We start from the raw sequence: 20,715 nt of genomic DNA on the forward strand, positions 1-20,715 counted from the left end.
TTGGTGACCGGCCCCCGGGTGCAGACCCCAGGGCCCTGGGCGCAGCGGCATGGCCAGCCCGCAGAGCGCCGGGCCGGCGGGCGGCGGGGCAGGCTCTCTGCCCTGGCTGGAGCCCCCTGGGGGTCCTTCGCGGCCACTGGGGCCCCGGCCACCCCCCGACTCAGCCAGTATGTGCGGGGCCCGCCTGGGTTACGCTTTCAGAGCCCCCGGATGGCGCTGGTGGGTAGCCAGGGCTGAGGGCCCCTATTGGAGGACAGTGACATTCTGGGAGCGGAGCTGGAGGGGTGGGGTGAGGCGGGGGCGTGGCAGGGAGCAGGGACTTCGGCCCGAAGCTCGGTGGCCTATCTCGGCCCACAGCTTGTGCCCGTGGCGCCCCTGGAAGCCAGTGAGGCCCGTCCTCCGCTCTAGTAGGCTCCGGAAAGCCCCTGCCGGGCCCACCTGGCCGGGGCGGTCTGGGTGCCGCCAGCACGTGGAGCGTTTGGTGCCGGAAGTTGTTGCCAACCAGGGCCTGGCCGCCCTGGAGGCCACCTGTGCCGGCGCCTCGGGCTGCCTGCGGGTGCGTTACGGTGACGTGACCGAGCCCCGTCGGGATGACCTCTTGGAAGGCCTGGGCGCCCTTGGGCAGGAGGAGTGGACGGGTGGCTGTGACCTGAGGCTGGGAACGGGCCGGGCCCTCGTGGGCTGATGGCCCAATCAGGGAATCTGCTCGATAAGAATGGCTCTGGGAAGCGGGCTCGGGAGCCCGTGTGGCCTGTGATCCGTGGGGGCGGGGGGAGTGAAGGGAGAGGATGTCGACTCTGTGGCCAGGTACCCCCCCAAATCGGGGAGAGCTTGTTATAGGATAAGACACTCTCTGCGCTCGTGGGGACCCTCAGCCGGCGGTCGGGAGGGAGCCACAGCCTGTTTCCTGGCCGCGCACCCGGGTCGGTGGGGTCAGGTTGGATCCCCCAGATGGGGCTTAAGAACGTCCCTGGGCAGCAGGACTCTAGCCTTTGGGGTCCACCCTTCAGGCCCCACTAACCTGACCTGCGGGGATCGAAGGCCCAGCCTCGCGTTGTCTGGGGAGGGGGCCCCCCCCGCCCACCTGGAGAGTCAGTTGTGAAGGTGAGGTCAGGCTATGCAAGGCCTCTGTTCCAGGCCCGCAGGGCACAGGCGGGGTGCCCCCCGAGGCTGAGGGCCCCCAGCCCCTCGCCCCCGTTCCAGGCCCGCAGGGGACAGGCGGGGTGCCCCCCGAGGCTGAGGGCCCCCAGCCCCTCGCCCCCGTTCCAGGCCCGCAGGGCACAGGTGGGGTGCCCCCCGAGGCTGAGGGCCCCCAGCCCCTCCCCGCCTCTGACGCCGCCTGCTTCTCCACACTCGCAGATGCGTTGTTCGGGACGCCGCCGGGGTTCGGCTGTGCCGTGGACCGGGCGGAGGAGCCGCGCCGGCCCCAGGACGGGCTGCCCTACATCGACGACTCGCCCGCCTCCTCGCCTCACCTCGGCAGCAAGGCCCGGGGCAGCCGGGACGCGGCGGAGCCCAGCAGAGCGGTGAGTCGGGGTGGGAGGGTGGGAGCGGGGGCCGCTGCGGGTCCAGTCTCCCTGAGGCCCTTGTCCTGGATCTGGGTGCATGGGAAGCAGGCGCAGAGGGCGGGCGCGGGGGTCCCGGAGGGTGCAGAGGGCAGGTGCGGGGGTCCCGGGTGGTGGAGGGTGGGCGCGGGGGTCCCGGTTGGTGGAGGGTGGGCACGGGGGTCCCGGGAGGTGCAGAGGGCAGGTGTGGGGGTCCCGGGGGTCGCGGGGGGCAGTGCGGGGGCCCCGGGGCTCTGTCTCGGCCAGCAGGGCGCACAGCGGGTCGGGGTCCAGGCCCCCCCAGCGCACTGGCCCCCCTTTGCCCAAGGAGCTGCTGAGATGGCTCACCCGCTCCCCGGGGTCTTCCTCCGGGGGCCTCCCCGTCGTTAGTGACCCTTCCGCCATCACCTCCGCTCTGCGGTGGAGCTGAGGCCCCGAGGTCCGTGGTGAGCGGAAGCTGGCACAGCCCCCAGGCGCCCTCCCGCACGGCAGCCGTGGAAGCGCACGGAGCAGGCAGGCCAGCCGCGCCGGGCCTGGCTCCCGGTCCTCGTGGCCCCGCACCTCAGGCCAGCGCCCCCGAGGGGCATCGGGGCCCGGCCAGGCGCCCCCTTGACCTCCCGGGCCCGCCCTGCTGGGCTGAGTGTGTGTGCTGTCCCCGGGGGTGGGTCGCACCCTCTGTCTTTCTGGTCCCGTTGCCCCCGATGACAGACACCTCCCTCCTCCCACTCAGCTTGTTTCTGGGGTGTCTCCACCCTGGGTTTAGCGATGAGAGTGAGGGCTCCGCTTTCCCCCGTGGCTGGAAGTGCATCTCCTCACCGCGGGGCCTCCCCACAGGGCCGGCGCCTTCGCTCAGGACTGCCGTTTTCCTTTGGCTTCTGTGATTTCTGGCTTCCCTGCCGGCCCAGACAGTAAAAACATCTGCCTGCGGTGCAGGAGACCCAGGCTCAGTCCCTGGGTCGGGAAGGTTCCCCTGGAGAAGGGAAATGGCAACCCGCTCCAGGATTCTTGCCTGGAGAATCTCACGGACGGAGGAGTCTGGCGGACTGCAGTCCATGCGGTCTTGAAAGAGTCCAGACGTGACTGAGCCCCTGACATTGGGCTTACACCGCTGCCGGGCAGGCCTCTCCCCCTGAAACGGGGGCGGTGGGTGGGCGCCCGTGTGTAACGCATGCCTGCCTGCTGTGGCTCGTTGCCCACGCGGCCAGCCCCAGCGTTCCATAGACAGCGAGACCGAGGTTCAGAGAGGCAGAGTGACTTGCTCGAGGCCTCACCGTGACGGCTCTGAAGGCTTCCCAGCCCCTTAGCTGCGCCTTCCGGCCCCTGCCCTGCCCTTCCTGAGGTCTCCTGTCTCACACTGTGTTGTGGGTGTGACTTGGGACAGACAAGCGTCTTACCGGCCGATCCCTGGACTCGGGACGGTCCTCGCTGTCTGTGGTCCCTGAGGGCTGTCTTCCCCTGGCACGAGCTCCCACCCCCCCAGGAGGAAGCTCCACAGCCCGCCCCGGGCCCCTGCCCTCAGGCCCCCAGCGCACTGGTTGGGGTTCTGCCCCCCACCTTTTACCCCCAGTTGGGGGCCCACTTGCTGGGAAGCCTGTCCAGACCCAGGAGCCTTCAGACTCTTCTCATCTTACACACACAGCGAGAAGGCCGCACCTGCTTCTCGGGCCTCGGGGCTCCAGCCCCAAGCGGGCACCTGGCCCGGGGGTTTCAGGAGGCACCTGGGGAGCCGGGGCAGGACCAGATGAGGCATGCGTGGTTTTGTTCTGGAAGCCCCGTGGTCCGGGGCTCGGGGCACCGGAGACCGGCAGAGAGCCCCGGCTGTCTGGTGCCCCGTCAGCCACGCAGGGACACTTCCCTCTTTGGTCTCTGACTGTGGGTCTGAGGATGATGCGTCTGTGGCTTCCTGGCGCCCACAGGAAGCGCTGTGGTCTTGCGGTCACGGCCGCCCGATTCCCCATCCGCCAGGGCCGGGGTGCCTGCCCGTTCGCCTCGGTCCCGCCCCTCCAGGGTGGGGCTCGGCCTCCGCCCCCAAGCCTGGGCCCTTTCAGGGTGGGAGGGTGGGACGCCGTCAGGAGGACCTTCCTGGGGACCCCATGGCGATGCGGGGGTTCGGAGGCCTCCTGGAGGTGCAGGTCAGCTCCAGGAACACACGCCCCCGGAGTGAGCAGGGGATCCGCGGGGCCAGGCTCCCCGTGTTGCCGGGGGCACTGTGAGGAGGAGCCAGGTGGGCAGTAGTGTGGGTCCTGCTACCCTGGGAGGCTGTCCCAGCGCGGAGCGCCAGTGAGAGCCTCCCTCCCGGGCACCCTCGAGAGGCCACCGGGCGTGTCTGCACCTCCCCGGAACGACGACTGCTCAGTGCCAGCTGGGGACCCGAGTCCTGGGCGAGGGCCAGCGGACACATGTCCCTTGTCTCTGCGAGGGACAGTGAGGTTACACATTCATCAGCCCCTCGTAGACACTGCAGAGAGGAGCGGGCTCCTGGGGGGCCCGGACGGGGGCCGCCGGCCAGTGCGTGTCAGGGGTGCGGACGAGCGTCCAGGCGTCACCCCAGCTGCCGTCCTGGGGGTGGGTAGCCTTTGTTCTGCGGCCGTGCTGGCTGGCAGGCCCCGAGCACCCCTGGGGGGGGGGTGGGCGTGGGGCGGGGGCCCCTGCAGCTCTGGGCCTGGCAGCTGGCCGGCGGGCGGCCACTCTGTTCCCCCCGTTCCCTGATCTTGTTGTCACACCGGGTTTTTTTTTTTGCTCTCTCAGCCCCAGGGCTTGTGTTGTCTTCCCCTCCCGCTTCCGGGCAGTGGAGGCCTCTTGCCTTTTCCTCCGGCTTCCTCCCGCCCTCTCCACGTCCCAGGCGCCTGCACACGCCCCAGAGCTGGCGCGTGTGCAAGGCAGGTGTCAACACCGTGGGCCCGCCCTGCCCTCTGCCCCCTCTCCCCGTCCCCTCTGCCCTCTCGCCTCCGGGTGGGGTGGCCGGCGTCCAGGCCCCTGTCCGCTGCCCCCAGCCCCTCTGAGGCTCAGGAGAAGGTTCCAGTCTAACACTGGTCACCGCCCAGACGGTCCTTTACCCAGCCAGGCCCTCGGGAGCAGAGAGCTGGTCGGGGTGCCGCCCTTTTCTGCTCAGCTCTCCAGGCCGCGGGGCTGGGGAGCAGCTCTCCCCCCAGGCACACGAGCCTTCACCCCAGACACGGCGGGAGGCATGGGCAGGGCCCCCTGGCTTCCCCGGGGCGCCTCCATTCGAGACGTGGCCTGAGAGGACAGTGGGTCCTGAGAGGGCAGGGCCCCCCCAGCCTGCACATCTGTGCTGATGGTGCTAGGGGCCCCCGAGCCGGCTGCCCGGACAGTCCTGGACCCTGGGACCTGCTCGTCTCACGGACAAGGGTTCCCTGGAGGGGCCCGTGGACCCTCGTGACGGTGTGGCCATGCCAGGGCCCAGCCAGTGGTTCTGGGTCCTCTCGCTGGGTGGTTTACTCTGTAGATCTTGGTGGAGAACCTGGGGGTCTGGGCCCCGTGCCCCAGAGGCTCCCGCTGCCCAGCATGGCCTGGACGGGGCTGTGGTGTGGGACGTGGGTGTCCTTCCCCTGGAGTCGCTGAAAGCCAAGAATCTGATGGCTACCCCCATACGTGTACACAGACACACGCATGAGCACACACATACATGTATACACACGCATGAGCGCAGACGTGTGCGTGCACACAAGCGTGTGCAAGGAGTACACATATGTGCGCATATACACAGGAGCACACATGTATACATACAAGCACACAAATGTGTGGACACATGCGTACACAGGCACACACACGTGTACACATATGCACGGGCACACACGTGTGTACACACGAGACAAATACACATGTGCACCTAGCTTATGCACACACCGCGATTCCCAGAGCAGAGTGGTGGTCCAGGCAGCCTTTCTGGGTGGTCCCAGCGGGCAGCCAGGATGTGCTGTGAGTCCCAGGGATGCAGAAAGCAGACGCGGGGGGGAAGTGGGAACTGAGCCCTATTTCTCCAGTTTGCATCTGGTCAGCCAGGGCTCAGGGCAGGAAGGCAGGGGCCTGAGACAGTGGGGCTCGCAGAGCGGTCTGGCTGATGGCCACACCCCCACCGCTTGACTCAGCCCCAGGTGAGTCCTGTCAGATCTGCCGTTTCTCTACCACCAAGTACCTCCCTCCCTCCAGGCCAGGCAGGTGGGAAGGGCCAGTAGGCTTGGGGGCACAGAGGGGCTGCCCTGGGAGGTCCAATTCCAGATATTATGGAAGCACACAGTGGCACTCATTTCACATGCTAGCAAGATGATGCTCAAAATCCTTCAAGCTTCAACAGTAGGTGAACCGAGAAATCCCAGATGTACAAACTGGATTTAGAAAAGGCAGAGGAACCAGAGATCAAATTGCCAGCATCCGCTGGATCATAGAAAAAGCAAGAGAGTTCCAGAAAAACATCTACTTCTACTTTATGGACTACGCTAAAGCCTTTGACTGTGTGGATCACAAAAAACTGGAAAATTCATAAAGAGATGGGAATACCAGACCACCTGACCCGCCTCCTGAGAAATCTGTATGCAGGTCAGGAAGCAGCGGTTAGAACTGGACATGGAACAACAGACTGGTTCTAAATAGAAAAAGGAGTACGTCAAGACGATATTGTCACCCTGCTGATGTAACTTATATGCAAAGTATATCATGAGAAACGCTGGGCTGGATAAAGCAGAAGCTGGAATCAAAACTATCGGGAAAAATATCAATAACCTCAGATATGCAGATGACACCACCTCTGGTAGAAAGTGAAGAGGAACTAGAGAGCCTCTTTCTGAAGGTGAAAGAGGAGAGTGAAAAAGCTGGCTTAAAACTCATCATTCAGAAAACCAAGATCATGGCATCTGGTCCCATCACTTCATGGCAAATAGATGAGGAACAAAATGAAAACGGTGACAGACTTTTGTTTTCTTGGGCTCCAAAATCACTGCAGATGTTGACCGCAGCCATGAAACTAGAAGTACCTTGCTCCTTGGAAGAAAAGCTATGACCAACCTAGACAGCATATTAAAAAGCAGAGACATTACTTTGCCAACAGAGGTCCATATAGTCCAAGCTATGGTTTTTCCAGTGGTCATGTACGGATGTGAGAGTTGGACCCTAAAGACAGCTGAGCATTGAAAAATTGATGCTTTCAAATTGTGGTGCTGGAGAAGACTCTTGAGAGTCCCTTGGACCGCAAGAAGATCAAACCAGGCTTGCCTGGTGCTTCAGTGATAAAGAATCTGCGTGCCAATGCTGGAGACGCGGGTTCAGTCCCTGATCAGGGAAGATCCCTCATGCCTCGAAGTACCTAAGCCCTCGCACCACAAGTGTGGAGCATGTGCTCTGGAGCCCGGGAGCCAGAACTGCTGAGCTCATGGGCTGCGGCTCCTGAAGCCCGCGCTTGGCAACGAGAGAAGCCACCGCCTTGAGGTCAAACAATCAAACAATCCTAAAGGAAGTCAACCCTGACTGTTCATTGGAGGGACTGATGCTGCAGCTGAAGCTCCCAATACTTCAGCCACCTGATGGGAAGAGCCAACTCATTGAAAAAGACCCTGATGCTGGGAGGGATTGGGGGCAGGAGGAGAAGGGGACGACAGGATGAGATGGTGGGATGGCATCACTGACTCGATAGACATGAGTTTGAGTAAGCTCCGGGAGATGGTGATGGACAGGGAGGCCTGGCGTGCTGCAGTCCATGGGGTCGCAGAGAGTTGGACACGACTGAGCGACTGAACAATGCCGGGAATGCCAGGAGGCCTGCGCTGGCGTGGGAAGGTGGGTGACGACACCCACAGACGTTTGCCCCTGTCCTCACCGGGGGCAGGGGTCTTGCTGCTGGTGCAGTGAATGGAGGCCAGAAATGCCGCTTGACACCCAGTGTGGCACAGAGTGGCCCCCCCGGCACCCAGCAGAGAATCCTGCAGCCCCAGATGTCCGTGGGGCCAAGGCCGGGGCCTGCCCCGTCCGTCACGTCCTCCCGAGTGACCAATGGCCAGTGCTCCGGTTCCACACCCAAGGGCAGGGCTGTCTCCACTCACCTGCAGGCTGGGGAGCCAGTGGTGGAAAGGGCAGGGCCGTGTCCTCTTCTCTGGACATGGACCCAGGGCCCCGGCCACCTGGCACCGCCCTCGGGCCGCAGTGGGGCCGGCCAGCACAGGCTGAGTGTAGGCCGTGGGCACAGCCACCCCGACCCCAGACTGCCTCATTGCTGGTCAGGGAGCAGGCAGAGGGCCTCAGCCCGGAAGTTGATGAAAAAGCAGTTTTGTTGCCTTTGGAATCATCCTCTGTGTCAGTTTCCTGGGCGTCTGTAATAAACCACCACAGACCATGTGGCTTAAACAAGAGAGATTGATTTCTGCCAGTTCTGGAGGCAGGACATCCGAGATGGAGGTGTCAGGAGGGCTGGCTTCTCCCGGGACCTCTCTCCTTGGCTCAGAGACGCCCGTCTTCTCCCTGTGTCTTTCCGGCTGGGTACGTCCATGTCCTGATCTCCTCCTCCTCGTCTTCTTGAGGCATTGGTGTTTATTGTAGGTTTATAACTCGGTGTTTATTGTAGGTATATAAGACAGTGGTTGGATATATGTGTGTATTGTTAAAACGATTGCTAGCCATCACTCAACATCCATCACCACACCTGGTTATACATTTTTTTTGTGCTAAGAACTCTTAAGATCTATTCTTTCAGCAATTTTCACGTATACAGTATGGTACTGACTGTGGCAACCCACTCCAGAGGGAGAATTCCACGGACAGAGGAGCCTGGTGGGCTACAGCCCCTGGGGTTGCAAAGAGTCGGCCACAACTGAGCGCCTCACACACAGTCACCTGCTGTTCCATACATCCCCAGGACCTGCTTGTCTTGTTCCTGGAAGTTTATGCCTTTTGATCACCTGATCTCTTAGAAGGGTGTATCAGCCGTTTAGGACTAGGACCCAGCCCACTGACCTCGTGTTAACTTGATTACGTCTCTGAAGACCCTTATCTCCGAGGACAGTTGCGTTCCGGGGCGCCGGGGACACACCACCGCCGTGACACCGTCACACCCAGCGCTGCGGTGTGGTCTTGCAGCCTCCAGGACCTTACCTACCACCCCCCCACTGTCTGCATCCAGGGGCCTGCCAGCTCTGTGTTCGAGGGAAAGACCGCAGAGTGGGGAGGAGGGGGTCCTTGCTGTAGCCCACAGGTGTGTGGCTCCCAGCGTCTAAAAAGCAGGCTCAGAAGAGCAGGTTTAAGGGACAAAGGCCCTGGACCCAGGAAACAGGGTTTCCCTGGGGCAGGTGGCGTCAGCGCCAGCCTCGCCCCTGTGACTGGGAAGGGGGCGGGGCCGCCCAGCCCTGGCTGGTCCAAAGGTCCGGTGGCAGCGGCGCTGAGGCTGCCGGGCAGGTGCCAGGCGGGGTTGGGGGGTAGCAGAGAAGCCACAGTGGACATGCGCTGGGCCTGACGCCCGCCCCCCCATCCGGGCTCAATTCCTCCAGGACGGCCGCTCCTCGGTCACGAGCTCAAGGTGCGAAGAAGGGCTTTGCCCGCCGCCCCCGCCCAGCTCCCCACTGCGCGTTGCCCACCGTCAAGGCCAAGGGTGGCCCCCGGCTTTGCTGGATGACCGGCCAGACATGGTGGGGACCAGAAGCTGGGCACTGACCTGCCGGGGCACCCCCAGGCCTCCCGAGCTTCACCCCACCCGGAACCTTCTCGGGAAGCTGGTCGTCAGGGTCACGAGCCGGCTTCCTCCATCTCGAGGACTCTTCCCGCCTCGCCCCCCCACCCCCGGGCCTGACGTTTGTCCTTTTGTCCTGCAGGGTGAGCTGGACCTGGAAAAGGGCTCAGAGATGAGAAAGTGGGTCCTGTCTGGCATCCTGGCTAGCGAGGAGACTTACCTGAGCCATCTGGAGGCACTGCTGCTGGTGAGGGGGTATGGGGGGGGGCCGGGCGGGCGGGGTGGGCCTGGGCAGCGCTGCCGTGAAGGCCGGGGAGCAGCCCCCGCCTGCCCCCGGAATCCCCGCCAACACCCGCAGGAGGGCGGGACACGGCCTGGCCGCAGAGGTCGGCCCTCCCCGGGAGGGGCGGTGGGCGCACTCGTGAGACGCGGTGCCAAGCTGAGCCGGCTTCACGTTTTTGTGGCTCCTGAAATTTAAAAGCAGAAGCGTGTGTGCTTTCACGTGACCGCCGCTCGCCTGGCACGTGGCGAGCCCCGGCCCCTGACACCTCTGCCCCACCACCCGCCACCCGCGCCCTCTTCCAGCCCATGAAGCCTTTGAAGGCGGCCGCCACCACCTCCCAGCCGGTGCTGACGAGCCAGCAGATCGAGACCATCTTCTTCAAAGTGCCTGAGCTCTACGAGATCCACAAGGACTTCTACGACGGGCTCCTGCCCCGCGTGCAGCAGTGGGGCCACCAGCAGCGCGTGGGCGACCTCTTCCAGAAGCTGGTGAGGGACGCGGGGGCCGCGCGGGCGTGGCGGGCGGGGGAGGCCAGGCTGCTCCCTGAGCCTGACGCCCACCCACTGCCGGGGCGGCCGAGGTCGCCAGGCCCCCTCTAAGTGTCCGGAGTGCACGGACACTGAGCCCCAGCCCCCCGCCCTCCTGGGCCTCCCGGACGCCCAGATGGCCGGCCTCGGCTCAGGCTGGACCCTGGCGTTCCGCTCGGGCGTGGCTTTCCTCTGGGCCGTTCCCTCCGTCCACCGCCCCGGGCTGCAGGAAGGGGAGGAACGCCTCTTTGGTTCAGATTCCCCTGCCGGGGACCCCTTTCCCGGGGCCAGAGAGCCAGGAGACCAGTACTCCCCATCCTCAAAGCCCCCATCTTTGAAGACCCGTGTTGTGGGCAGCAACCACGCTCTTTCCTAAATAACACTCAAGTCACCCAGAAACTTAAAAAAAAATATTTACTAGTCTGACAAACACCGGAATGTGCAGCATTTGTTCTGGCCTCCCTGGTGACCTGGAGCTGCCTTCGTGTGTGAGATGCTGCAACAGGCAGATGGGGGAGGCGCAGCCCCACGGGAAGAGGAGCCGCCGTGGGAGGTGGTTGCTCGGGAGCTACGTGCCATGTGTTCACCTGTGTGCCCCCGGGGCCGGGCGCTGGGCATCCCCACGGACAGGTGGACGGGTCCCTGTCCCCACCCTTTCAGATTAGCACAGTGGGGTCGGGCTGCCCAGCTGGGAGAGTCTCGGGACGCCCCCAGGAGCCCACGATGGCCCAGCCCTGGTACCACCGCTTCCCAGGAACTCAGGAGCCACACCTCGTCGCTGGGAAGCCCCTCCTGCCGCTGCCTTGACTCCCTTCCTGTGGGTTAATCACTACCCAACCGGGGCTTTGTTTCTGGCAGAATTTTTATTAGCTCAGTTTTTTTGGTTACTAATCAGTTCAGACTTCCTGAATTGTTCCAAGAATCGCACAAAGAAGTCTGTGTGCGGGCTGCACCACTTGTAACATTTTGCTTTATCTTTTTCTTTTCTTCTCTCCTTTGGGCGCGCACGCACACACACACGATAGTTGGAGGGTAACGTGCTGATCCTGCCGTTAATCTCTAAGTGCGTCATCATGTACTTGCTAAGGACATGCTCCTCCACAGCCCACAGGACAGCCCTCCATCGGAGCTGTTCATGTTCATGTGATACTGCTAATTAATATGCGGTCCTTCTGCGGATCTCTTCCAGGGTAGGTGTCCTGTTCTTTATAGCCATTTTCCTTCTGAGTCAGGATGTGGTCCAGGTTACGAGACGTGTGTGGTCATCAGGTCTCTAGTTTCTTAACGTCTGTACCGCTTCCACGACCTGTGCTGGTCTTCTGCAAACTTGACATTTTTCTTAAGGGTACAGGTCGGTTTGGGTCAGATGTTTTTTTCAGGAAGAGATTCAGGTTCTGTGTCTAACTATTGCACTGATGCTGCGTCCTGTCGGTGCCTCACATGGTGAGGTTGGGAGCACCTGGTCTCCGTCTGTCCCGTTATCGCAGCTCGGGTTCTGATTGGTGCACCTGGTCTCCGTCTGTCCCCCTCATCCCTGCAGCTCGGGTTCTGATTGGTGCACCTGACCTCCATCTGTCCCGTCATCCCTGCAGCTCGGGTTCTGATTGGTGCACCTGGTCTCCGTCTGTCCCCCTCATCCCTGCAGCTCGGGTTCTGATTGGTGCACCTGACCTCCATCTGTCCCGTTATCGCAGCTCGGGTTCTGATTGGTGCACCTGACCTCCATCTGTCCCGTTATCGCAGCTCGGGTTCTGATTGGTGCACCTGGTCTCCATCTGTCCCGTCATCCCTGCAGCTCGGGTTCTGATTGGTGCACCTGGTCTCCATCTGTCCCGTCATCCCTGCAGCTCGGGTTCTGATTGGTGCACCTGGTCTCCATCTGTCCCGTCATCCCTGCAGCTCGGGTTCTGATTGGGGCACCTGGTCTCCATCTGTCCCGTCATCCCTGCAGCTCGGGTTCTGATTGGTGCACCTGGTCTCCATCTGTCCCGTCATCCCTGCAGCTCGGGTTCTGATTGGGGCACCTGGTCTCCATCTGTCCCGTCATCCCTGCAGCTCGGGTTCTGATTGGGGCACCTGGTCTCCATCTGTCCTGTCATCCCTGCAGCTCGGGTTCTAATTGGGGCACCTGGTCTCCATCTGTCGCGTTATCGCAGCTCGGGTTCTGATTGGTGCACCTGATCTCCTTCTGTCCCATTACCCATGCAGCTCAGCTTCTGATTTGTGCACAAGTTGCTGAAACCTCTCCAAAGCCACATGGGAGATGTGAGCTCCTGGAAGAGGGGGCAGGAAAAGTACCGAACGGGGGGTTCTGTGTGAGTGTATTTAGGCTGCTGCAGCCCAGGCGGCTCAAACAACAGAGGTCTACCTCCTCCCGTTTCTGGAGGCAGGACGTCTGAGGCTCCGGCGCTGGCAGGGCTGGTTTCTCCCAAGGCCTCTCCCCTCGGTGTGTCGACGGCTGTCCTTTCCCTGTGTCCCCACGCGGTTGTCCGGCTGTTTCTGTGTCCTAATCTTTTCTTCGCATAAGGACCCTTCTCAGATTGGATCAGGCCCATTTGAACAGCCTCATTTTTTAAAAAACAGATTGTTTTTTTACGTGGACCATTCTTACATTCTTTATTGAATTTGTTACACTATTGCTTTTGTTTTATGTTTTGGCTTTTTTGGCCTGGAGGCAGGTAGGATCTTGGCTCCCTGACCAGAGATTGAACCCCCGCACTGGAAGGTGAAGTTTTAACCACTGGACCAGCCGGGAAGTCCCGTAACAGCGTCATTTTCTCCACATCATCTCTTTAGGCCCATCTCCAGCTACAGTCACATTCTCGGTGCTCGGGGTCAGGGCTTTGACTTAGAGATTCCAAGGGGACACACCTCAGTAGTAACATCCCCTTGGGACTAGGCTGAGCCATCGCCTCTTCAGAAGGCCGCCCCAGCCACAGTACCTACGGTAGCCCCGCCGTTCTCCCCTGCTCTGCCTTTAGCCATCTGTCATGTTATGCCTTTCTTTACTTATTTATCGTGTGCTCCTGCTAACTGGCTGCACGCACTATGTCTGAATGATTGGTGGGGGCAGTGCCTAAAGCTGGGCCTTTGTTTGGGTGGGAGACCCTCAGTGAGCGGGGTGGGGGAGAAAGGGCTCGGGGTCTTGGACGCAGCGAGTTGTCCGGGTGAACACTGGCGGGGGCCGGGCGGGGCCTGCTCCAGCTGCTGTTTTTCCTCATGCACCCCCATACCCTCAGTGCAGCCCCCACAGGGAGCGGGGCCAGAAGACCAGACAATGCTGAGGGCATCTGGGCTTGCCATCCAGAGAAACGTAAAATTCAATATAAATGCAAATACACATAGAAATAGAATTTAGGTTCGATGCAGAACAAACGCCAGGATCAGCAGAAGTCTTGGGCCTCAGGCTCCCGGCGGGCTGCAGTGGAGGCCTGGCCAGCCGGTCACAGGGTCTGCCCTCGCCTGCCCAGGCTGGGGTTTCCCTGCTGCCTCTGGAGGCGACCCGGGCCCTGGTGACGGTGATGGCTGCAGACAAACCTTGGAAGCCTTGACCCAGCTGAGTGTCGGGGCAGGAGGCTAAGCCGGGAGACCTTCTGTTAACGCCGTTGGCTGAGAACAGGAGAAGCGCCCCTGGCTTTGCAGCTAGCAGTGGGGGTCTCCCGCCTTCCAGGTGTGCATACCTGCCAGGTGTGCCATGTGACACCTGAGCCCCATCACCGGGTCTGGACAGGGCTCATGTCTGGGCAGTGGGAGCCCGTCTTCCCCGTGGGCAGCTAAGCTGCGCATTTCTCACGTGTCTGAAGAGGTCGTAGAGAAGCAGACCTGTGCAGCCCCTCCTTGCTGGTTTGATTTCCTTGCAGTCCAAGGGACTCTCAAGGGTCTTCTCCAGCACCACCGTTCAAAAGCATCAGTTCTTCAGGGCTCAGCTTTCTTTATGGTCCAAGGAGATCAAACCAGCAGTTTATCAAATCATAAACAAAATTAACCCTGAATGTTCATCGGAAGGACTGATGCTAAAGCTCGAATACTCTAGCCACCTGATTAGAAAAGCCAACTCAATGGGAAAGACCCTGATGCTGGGAAAGATTGAAGGCGGGAGGAGAAGGGGACGACAGAGGATGAGATGGTTGGATGGCATTACCGACTCAATGGACATGAGTTTGAGCAGACTCCAGGAGATGGTGATGGACAGGGAGGCCTGGCGTGCTGCCGTCCATGGGGTCGCAAAGAGTTGGACACGACTGAGCGACTGGACTGCAGCAGCAACAGAGTAGCCGCTCGGGCCAGGGATGGGTCCCGCCGAGGGTCTGCAGCTGGGACAAGAAGCGGCCCCCCTCCCACCTGCCGGAGACGCTCATGCGTGTTCACTGACATCCTGGAACTCGAGCCATTTGCTGATGGCCCGGTTTAAACGAGCAGGGTGGGAGGAGGAGGTTGCTGGGAAGAGAGCCCCTACCTGCCCGGGACTGTGAGTCACCTCCCCACATGTCGCGTTGGAAGCAGAAGCGCGCTCAGCGCGTGGGCAAGAGAAGCAGGTGGGCGGCGGGGAGCGCGCGGGGAGCCGAGGTTCCTGCTGCCCCGCGCCGGCCGCTGCACCTGGGCTCGGGAGCCTGACACTGGGGGTCGGAGACCACCTGCCCCGCTCCTGCCCAGCACCTGTCCCACTCTCTCTCCCTTCCTCCCTGCAGGCCAGCCAGCTGGGTGTGTACCGGGCCTTTGTGGACAACTATGAAGTTGCCATGGAAACAGCTGAGAAGTGCTGTCAGGCCAATGCTCAGTTTGCAGAAATCTCTGAGGTACGCGTGACGCTGTTCAGAGAGGTGTGCCCCTCCACCTCCCTGGGTGGGGCTGGAGGGGGGCGCCGTGGGCGATCGTGGGCACGCCGTGACCCCAGAGAACACGCGCTGCACACCAAGGGCTGGTCGTGAACCTCAGCTGTGTTTCCAGATGCCCGCGGGTGGGTTCCCTCAGCCTCAGGTGGGGTGGGGGGCGGGGGGCGCTGTCCCGAGCAGCCTCGGGAGGTCCCTGCCCACCCAGCGGCCAGGGCCCAGTTCGGGGGTCCGTCTGTGCCCCCCGGACGGACGCTGTCTTGTGCTGCCTGTGAGGCCCCCAGGAACAGAGGGGTCTCGACACCAGAGCCTGAGGCTGACATTGCACCTTGAGGGCGGAGAGCAGGTGGGGGCGTCGTGCTCCACTCCTCTGGGGCTTACCGCCGGCGCGGGGTGGGCTGCCCACCCACGACGGGGGAGCTGCAGGCTGCCAGCCGCACCAGCCCGCAACTCTGAAACCTCGAGCCCTGGAGTCTTAGCATGAGGAGGGGCTTTGGAAGAGCCCCCGGAGGCAGGAGATGGGCCACCAGGGGGTGCTGGTGGCCGTGCTGGGTCCTCCCCGCCCTGCCCATCCTGAAGTTCCCTGCAATGGGGGGGGGACGCCTTCCTCTTCCCGGGGCCCATCTTCCTCAGACCCCTGACCTGCCTGCCCTGCCAAGCAAGGATTCTGTGTGGGAAGACCTCTGAGTGAGAACTCAGCTGCTTCTTTTTTTTCTTAAACTTCTTACTTTTTGCCTGCTGGTGGGATCTTAGTTCCCCGACCAGGGATCGAACCCATGTCCCCTGCAGTGGAAGCGCAGAGTCTTAACCAGTGGACCCCCGAGGAAGCCCCAAGAACTCAGCTTTAGGAAGAGAAATGGAAACCAGAAACAGGGCGGGGCTCTCTGGCTGGAGACTGATCGCATGTGCCGACAGCCACGCCTGGGCTTCACTGCGGAGCATTCGTGCTGTTTCATAGCCTGTCGGGGAGGTGGGCTCTCGGGTCCCGGCGCTGACGTCCCCCTAGGGTGCTAACACATACCACCCCGACCCCCAGAGCCCGTGGGTGCTGCACGCACCCAGGGCCTCAGGCTGGCTCCACACTGCCCTCCACAGCCGCCCCGGTTGGCCTGGAGCATTGGATCTGTTCCTCTCATTCGCCCATGAAACTAGCAGCCCTCACGCCCCCAACAGCTGGGGTGCGGGCGCTGAGTCCCCAGGTGACCTTGACAAATTAAGAGTCGTGACCTTTTTAAGGTCAGGCTGCACTTAAACGGGGCCACGTTCATATCCATGCAGACAGGTTTCTACAGAAACGGGAGGAAGCGACGGTGGGACACCACCTGGGGCCCACGGGGTCCCACCGACCACGTGCAGGAGGGGATCCGAGCCCAGACCCGGGCACAGGAGACGGGACAGCGCTCGGGAGCAGCCGGTGGCCAGGCTGCCGTGAAGTTCATACCGTCAGGCAGTGTCCACTCGGGTTCTCCATCCCTGTTTCCAAAAAGACGCAGAGAGGGGCTTCCCTGGTAGTCCAGTGGCTAAGACTCTGTGCAGGTTTCAATCCCCAGCCAGGGAACCAGATCCCACACGCCGCAACGAAGATCCTGTTTGTGCTATAACTGAGCCAAATAACAAACAACAACAAAAAACAAGCCCAGAGAACCACACGAAACGTGAAATGAGCCACAAGGACATGGAAGGAGCAGGCCGCAGGTGTAGGGGTTTGCATTCAGGGGTGGGGGTCAGAGCTCGGCCGTGGGGACGGGAGGTCCACCTCCAAGGACACGGAGCAGTGATCCTTCATCTCTCCCAGGACTGGCCTGAGAAATCCGTGTTTGGCATCGTCCAGTCAGGCCGGAGTTACCCGCGCTGGGTTCCATGAGCCCGGGCTCCCCGGATAATAAACAGGTGACAAGAAGAAAAAAAGTGAAAATGTTAGTCACTCAGTCCTGTCCGACTCTTTGTGACCCCCATGGATTATAGTCCGCCAGGCTCCTCTGTCCATGAAATTCCCCAGGCGAGTAGCCATTCCCTTCTCCAGGGGATCTTCCCGACCCAGGGATGAAACCCAGGTCTCCTGCATTGCAGGCAGATTCTTTTATCGTCTGAGCCACCAGGGAAGCCCCTGATAAATAGGTAACGGAAATCAAGTGAAAAGGGCTTCTGGAGTCTGTAGTCGGTTTGGGAGCTGTGGGGTTAAACCAAACTTGTAAGTTTCCTTAAGGCAGTTCCCCCCGCCCCGCCACCCCCTGAGCCCCTAGATGATGAAGGGGCCCACGTGCATCGTGCCTTCCAGGGGTGCCAAGCGTGGGCTGCCGCCCCGGCTCACCAGAGCAGCACCTGATTTTTGCAGATTTGAGCTCTCACGCCCGCTCCCCACTCCCCCTCCCCTGCCCTCTGGGAGCTGCTGAGGTAGGCGGATGGAGGAGCCCCTGAGGAGAGCCAAAGCCCGGGGAGGCACCAGGCTGTGTCGGGCGTGTGGCCCCCGAGGGTTCCTGCGGCCCGAGAGGTTAGGGACGCGTCTCCAGGCCGCTGCCGGTCCCTCTGCTGGGTTTTCTCTTGCTCCCCGTCCTCGCGCTGGGATTAACCACAGCGTCTTCCCAGGGAATATTTCAGGCACACAGGGCCCTTTCATTCCATTTCTCTCGGTACCTCGGACTGAATCGGCAGCTCCTGTGACGCGGTTATGTTGAAAAATGACCCACCCGCTGAAAAAGCTCTGCTTGCTTCCCGGGCAAGGCCATTTGCAAAGTCGGGAGAGGGTGGGATGGAGGCAGCGTGCCTGCTGGTGGCCGCCCCGAGGCGGGTGCTCTGAGCCACTCCCCGCCGCCAGCCCCTGTGTCCAAGCACGCTGTTTAACTGAGGCGAGGAAGCTGGTCCTCGCTCCCAGGAGGGGCGCTGCCTTTGGTTTGGGTTTGCAAGATCCTCTGCTTCGGAGGTCTCGGTCAGGGCCGATCGTGTCCCCTGGGGACACTTAGCAATGCCTGGGGACGTCCCAGCAGCAGGAGGGGCTGCCGCTTCTCCTGTAGGATGGGGGCGCTGTTCAGCCTCCAGGGCACCTCACAACGGAGACTTTGCGATGCTGAAGTCGGCCCGCCTCTCACACTGTGCCCCAGACACACCCCTGAGGTTTGCGGCGTGAGGGGAGGGTGAGGTTTCTGCCCAAGGTTCCTGGGGGTAAGCTCGCTGCCGCCATCAAGGCCGCTCCATTCACCCCACGTGAAAACGCGCTTTTCTCTCTGCAGAACCTGCGAGCCAGGAGCAACAAGGAGGCCAAGGACCAGACGACCAAGAACTCTCTGGAAAGTGAGTTCTCGGTGCCGAGGCCCCAGCGGGGCCCGTGGGGCGGAGGTGGGGGGTGGCCGCCGCGAGGGGACAGGGTGCCTAGCTGGGCCCCCGTCTGCTGCTGCAGACCTCCGGTCGCGAGGAGGGGGAGCAGGGAGCGGGCGGGGACGCCTGCCTGGCCTCTCCAGCGCCTTGATGTTGTCCAGCAACCTTGCAGGGGGATCATATCGTCCCTCCTTCCAGATGATGCGACGGGTTTAGGATGGAAGGAACTGTGTAGAAGGCAGGTCCCGAGTGGCTGGGCAGGGCTCAGAGCCGAGCGGTGAGGCGCCCCAGGCCTGTGTTTGCCCTCCTCCCTCTGGGCAGAGTGGGCTCAGGAACAAGAAGGTCCTTCTCACTTCTGGCTCTCAGGGTCTCAGGAGGATGTTCACTCACAGCACAGCACATGTGATGTGAGCTGGGGCTGGAGCTTCACCCCGCTCTGAGCCGGCCTCCCCCGTGTCTGTGAAATGGGGGTGAGTGCACACCTTGCACTGCTCGTGGGGGTCACGGGCAGAGATGCCCCAACACAGGAGAACACGTTAGGTTCTGTGCCCGCGATGGGCCGTGCCGGCCACCGAGAAGAGGGGACAGCCCCGGCCACGGGGGCTCCAGGCCGCTGCGTCCAGGGGTCCAAAAATGCCCATAAGGCAGCTGAAGATCCTGCTCGCCTCAAAAAAGATCAGAGATCCTGCCTCAGCCAAGACCCTGCACAGCCTGCATGCATAAACACTAAAAAGCAAACGAGCTGACCCACCGGTTCAACCGGGAGCTGTGTCTCAGCCTCAGGCCTGGATCTGCGTGGAGACTGGGGGCCGGTCTGCCCGCAGGGACCGGCACCGGCCCATCCTCCCAGGGAGCTGGCCGGCTCCCTGACGCCCGCCTTTGAGCGCCTGCTGCCGAGGCAGCCTCGCCGGCTTGGGTCCTGAATGAGCCCCGGACCCAGCGCTGATGTCACGGACCGAAAGCCCACAGCCACGTCCCCAGCCTTCCGAGGCGCCGGGCTCCCCCCGGGCCCGAGCAGAGGGGTGGTGTGGGGTGCCTCCTGCACCCTCGCAGCGAGGGCAGGCGGGCGGCCTCCCCCCCGGGCGGCCTCTCAGCCCCTGCCTGTCTCCCCGCAGCCCTGCTCTACAAGCCCGTGGACCGGGTCACCCGGAGCACGCTGGTCCTGCACGTGAGTCCCTGGGGCCCGGGACCTCCGCGTCCTGGGGCTCTTGGCTTCTGCTGTCCTGGGGCTGACGCCGCGGTCTGTCAGCTCTGCCCACCTGCCCCCCTTTCTGCCCTGCGCCTGTACTGAGCATGCAGAAGTGAGGCACCTCTCCTTTCCCGGGCTCCCGGGGTGGGAGGTGGGGAGGGCCTCGAGGATGGAGACGCTCTCCCGGGGGAGGGGGCAGGGCACGGATGCCAGGTGCCCGCCGGGACCGTGGTCGGACCACACCCTCCACCAGACAGACGGCACGTGGGGGTCCTGCCTGGCGGGGCTGCTCCTGAGGACAGCGGGGAGTCACTCACATGTTATTAAGTGGTTGTGGTTCCGTGTGTGTGTGTGTGTGTGTGTGTGTGCGTGTGTGTGCGCTCAGTCATGTCCGACTCTCTGTGACCCTCTGGACCGTAGCCCGCCAGGCTCCCCTGTCCATGGGATTCTCCAGGCAAGGATACTGGAGTGGGTTGCCCTGCCCTCCCCCAGGGGACCTCCCCGACCCAAGGATCGAACCTGCGTCTCTTAAGTCTCCTGCACTGGCAGGCGGCTCTTTACCACTCATGCCGCCTGGGCAGCCGGGTCGTCTTAATACCGAGAAACGAAAACAGAGGGAGAAAGGCCCCCCGCCCTAGTGCCTGGTGACCCTATCCATGGGTGTTTAGAGCAAGTCTTACACACGCATTTTTAAAAAATGTACGACCAACTCACAGAAGCGTATAAAGTGTGCGTTTCCTTTCCTGCTCCCTCCCCACAACGGACCCTCCACCAGGAAGACCTTCAATGCCGGCACACCTGACGTACTTTCAATCACTCACAGAGGCGGCCGGGCCTACGGTTCCGCGCATGGCCTTTGGCCGCTGTGTGCTGCGTCAGGCCGGTGGTGCCCGGGCAGCTCTGCCTCATTCTTCCCTGGGCTGCGTGGTTCCCCCCCAGTGCACGTTTCGTAACGTCTTACGTCACAGAGAGCGTGTGGATGGAGGAAGCTGAGCTGAGATTTGCAGTTTGCGCGTTTGCCAGGCTGTGGTGTTGGAGCCCTGGAGGCCCTTCATTTGATCCCGCGGCAGCAATGCGCCCAGGCCTGGCGGGGGGACTGGCCTGGGATCCCCACTCAGGAGTCTCCCCGACTTGTCTCATCTCCCCAGGCTCTTGTTGCCGTAGGATTTGGGAGCCAAGAGGGTTCTGTGTTTCTGGACCCGGGAGCGGTTGACTTTGAGCCGTTGAGCTCAAATGACAGGCATTCCCCGGGGAGAGGAGTTCCCAGGTCTGACCTAAGAGAGCAGGAGTCGGGAAGGTTGGGGGCTTTCTCCTGACCTCGCACAGATCAGCGCACCAGGGTGGTCTAGATGGACACGAAAC

The 20,715-nt window shown here is 62.2% G+C and overlaps 1 protein-coding gene across 2 annotated transcripts in view; it reads left to right on the forward strand.

Moving 5' to 3' along the window:
- The window catches only part of BCR (BCR activator of RhoGEF and GTPase), an 86,632-nt gene that overhangs the window by 37,065 nt on the left and 28,852 nt on the right, over nucleotides 1-20,715 (forward strand). The window contains exons 2-7 of one of the 2 annotated variants that reach the window (XM_043901146.1): nucleotides 1,360-1,526; nucleotides 9,356-9,460; nucleotides 9,799-9,984; nucleotides 14,712-14,819; nucleotides 18,080-18,140; nucleotides 19,280-19,332. In XM_043901146.1, the coding sequence (XP_043757081.1) occupies nucleotides 1,360-1,526; nucleotides 9,356-9,460; nucleotides 9,799-9,984; nucleotides 14,712-14,819; nucleotides 18,080-18,140; nucleotides 19,280-19,332 (680 nt within the window). Of the gene's footprint in view, nucleotides 1-1,359; nucleotides 1,527-8,910; nucleotides 9,064-9,355; nucleotides 9,461-9,798; nucleotides 9,985-14,711; nucleotides 14,820-18,079; nucleotides 18,141-19,279; nucleotides 19,333-20,715 lie in introns of those variants that run through there. The other variant, XM_043901147.1, reaches the window with a different exon arrangement.

The sequence above is a fragment of the Cervus elaphus genome, chromosome 5 (assembly GCF_910594005.1).
Source record: "Cervus elaphus chromosome 5, mCerEla1.1, whole genome shotgun sequence".
In the NCBI taxonomy this organism is placed as follows: Eukaryota; Metazoa; Chordata; class Mammalia; order Artiodactyla; family Cervidae; genus Cervus; species Cervus elaphus.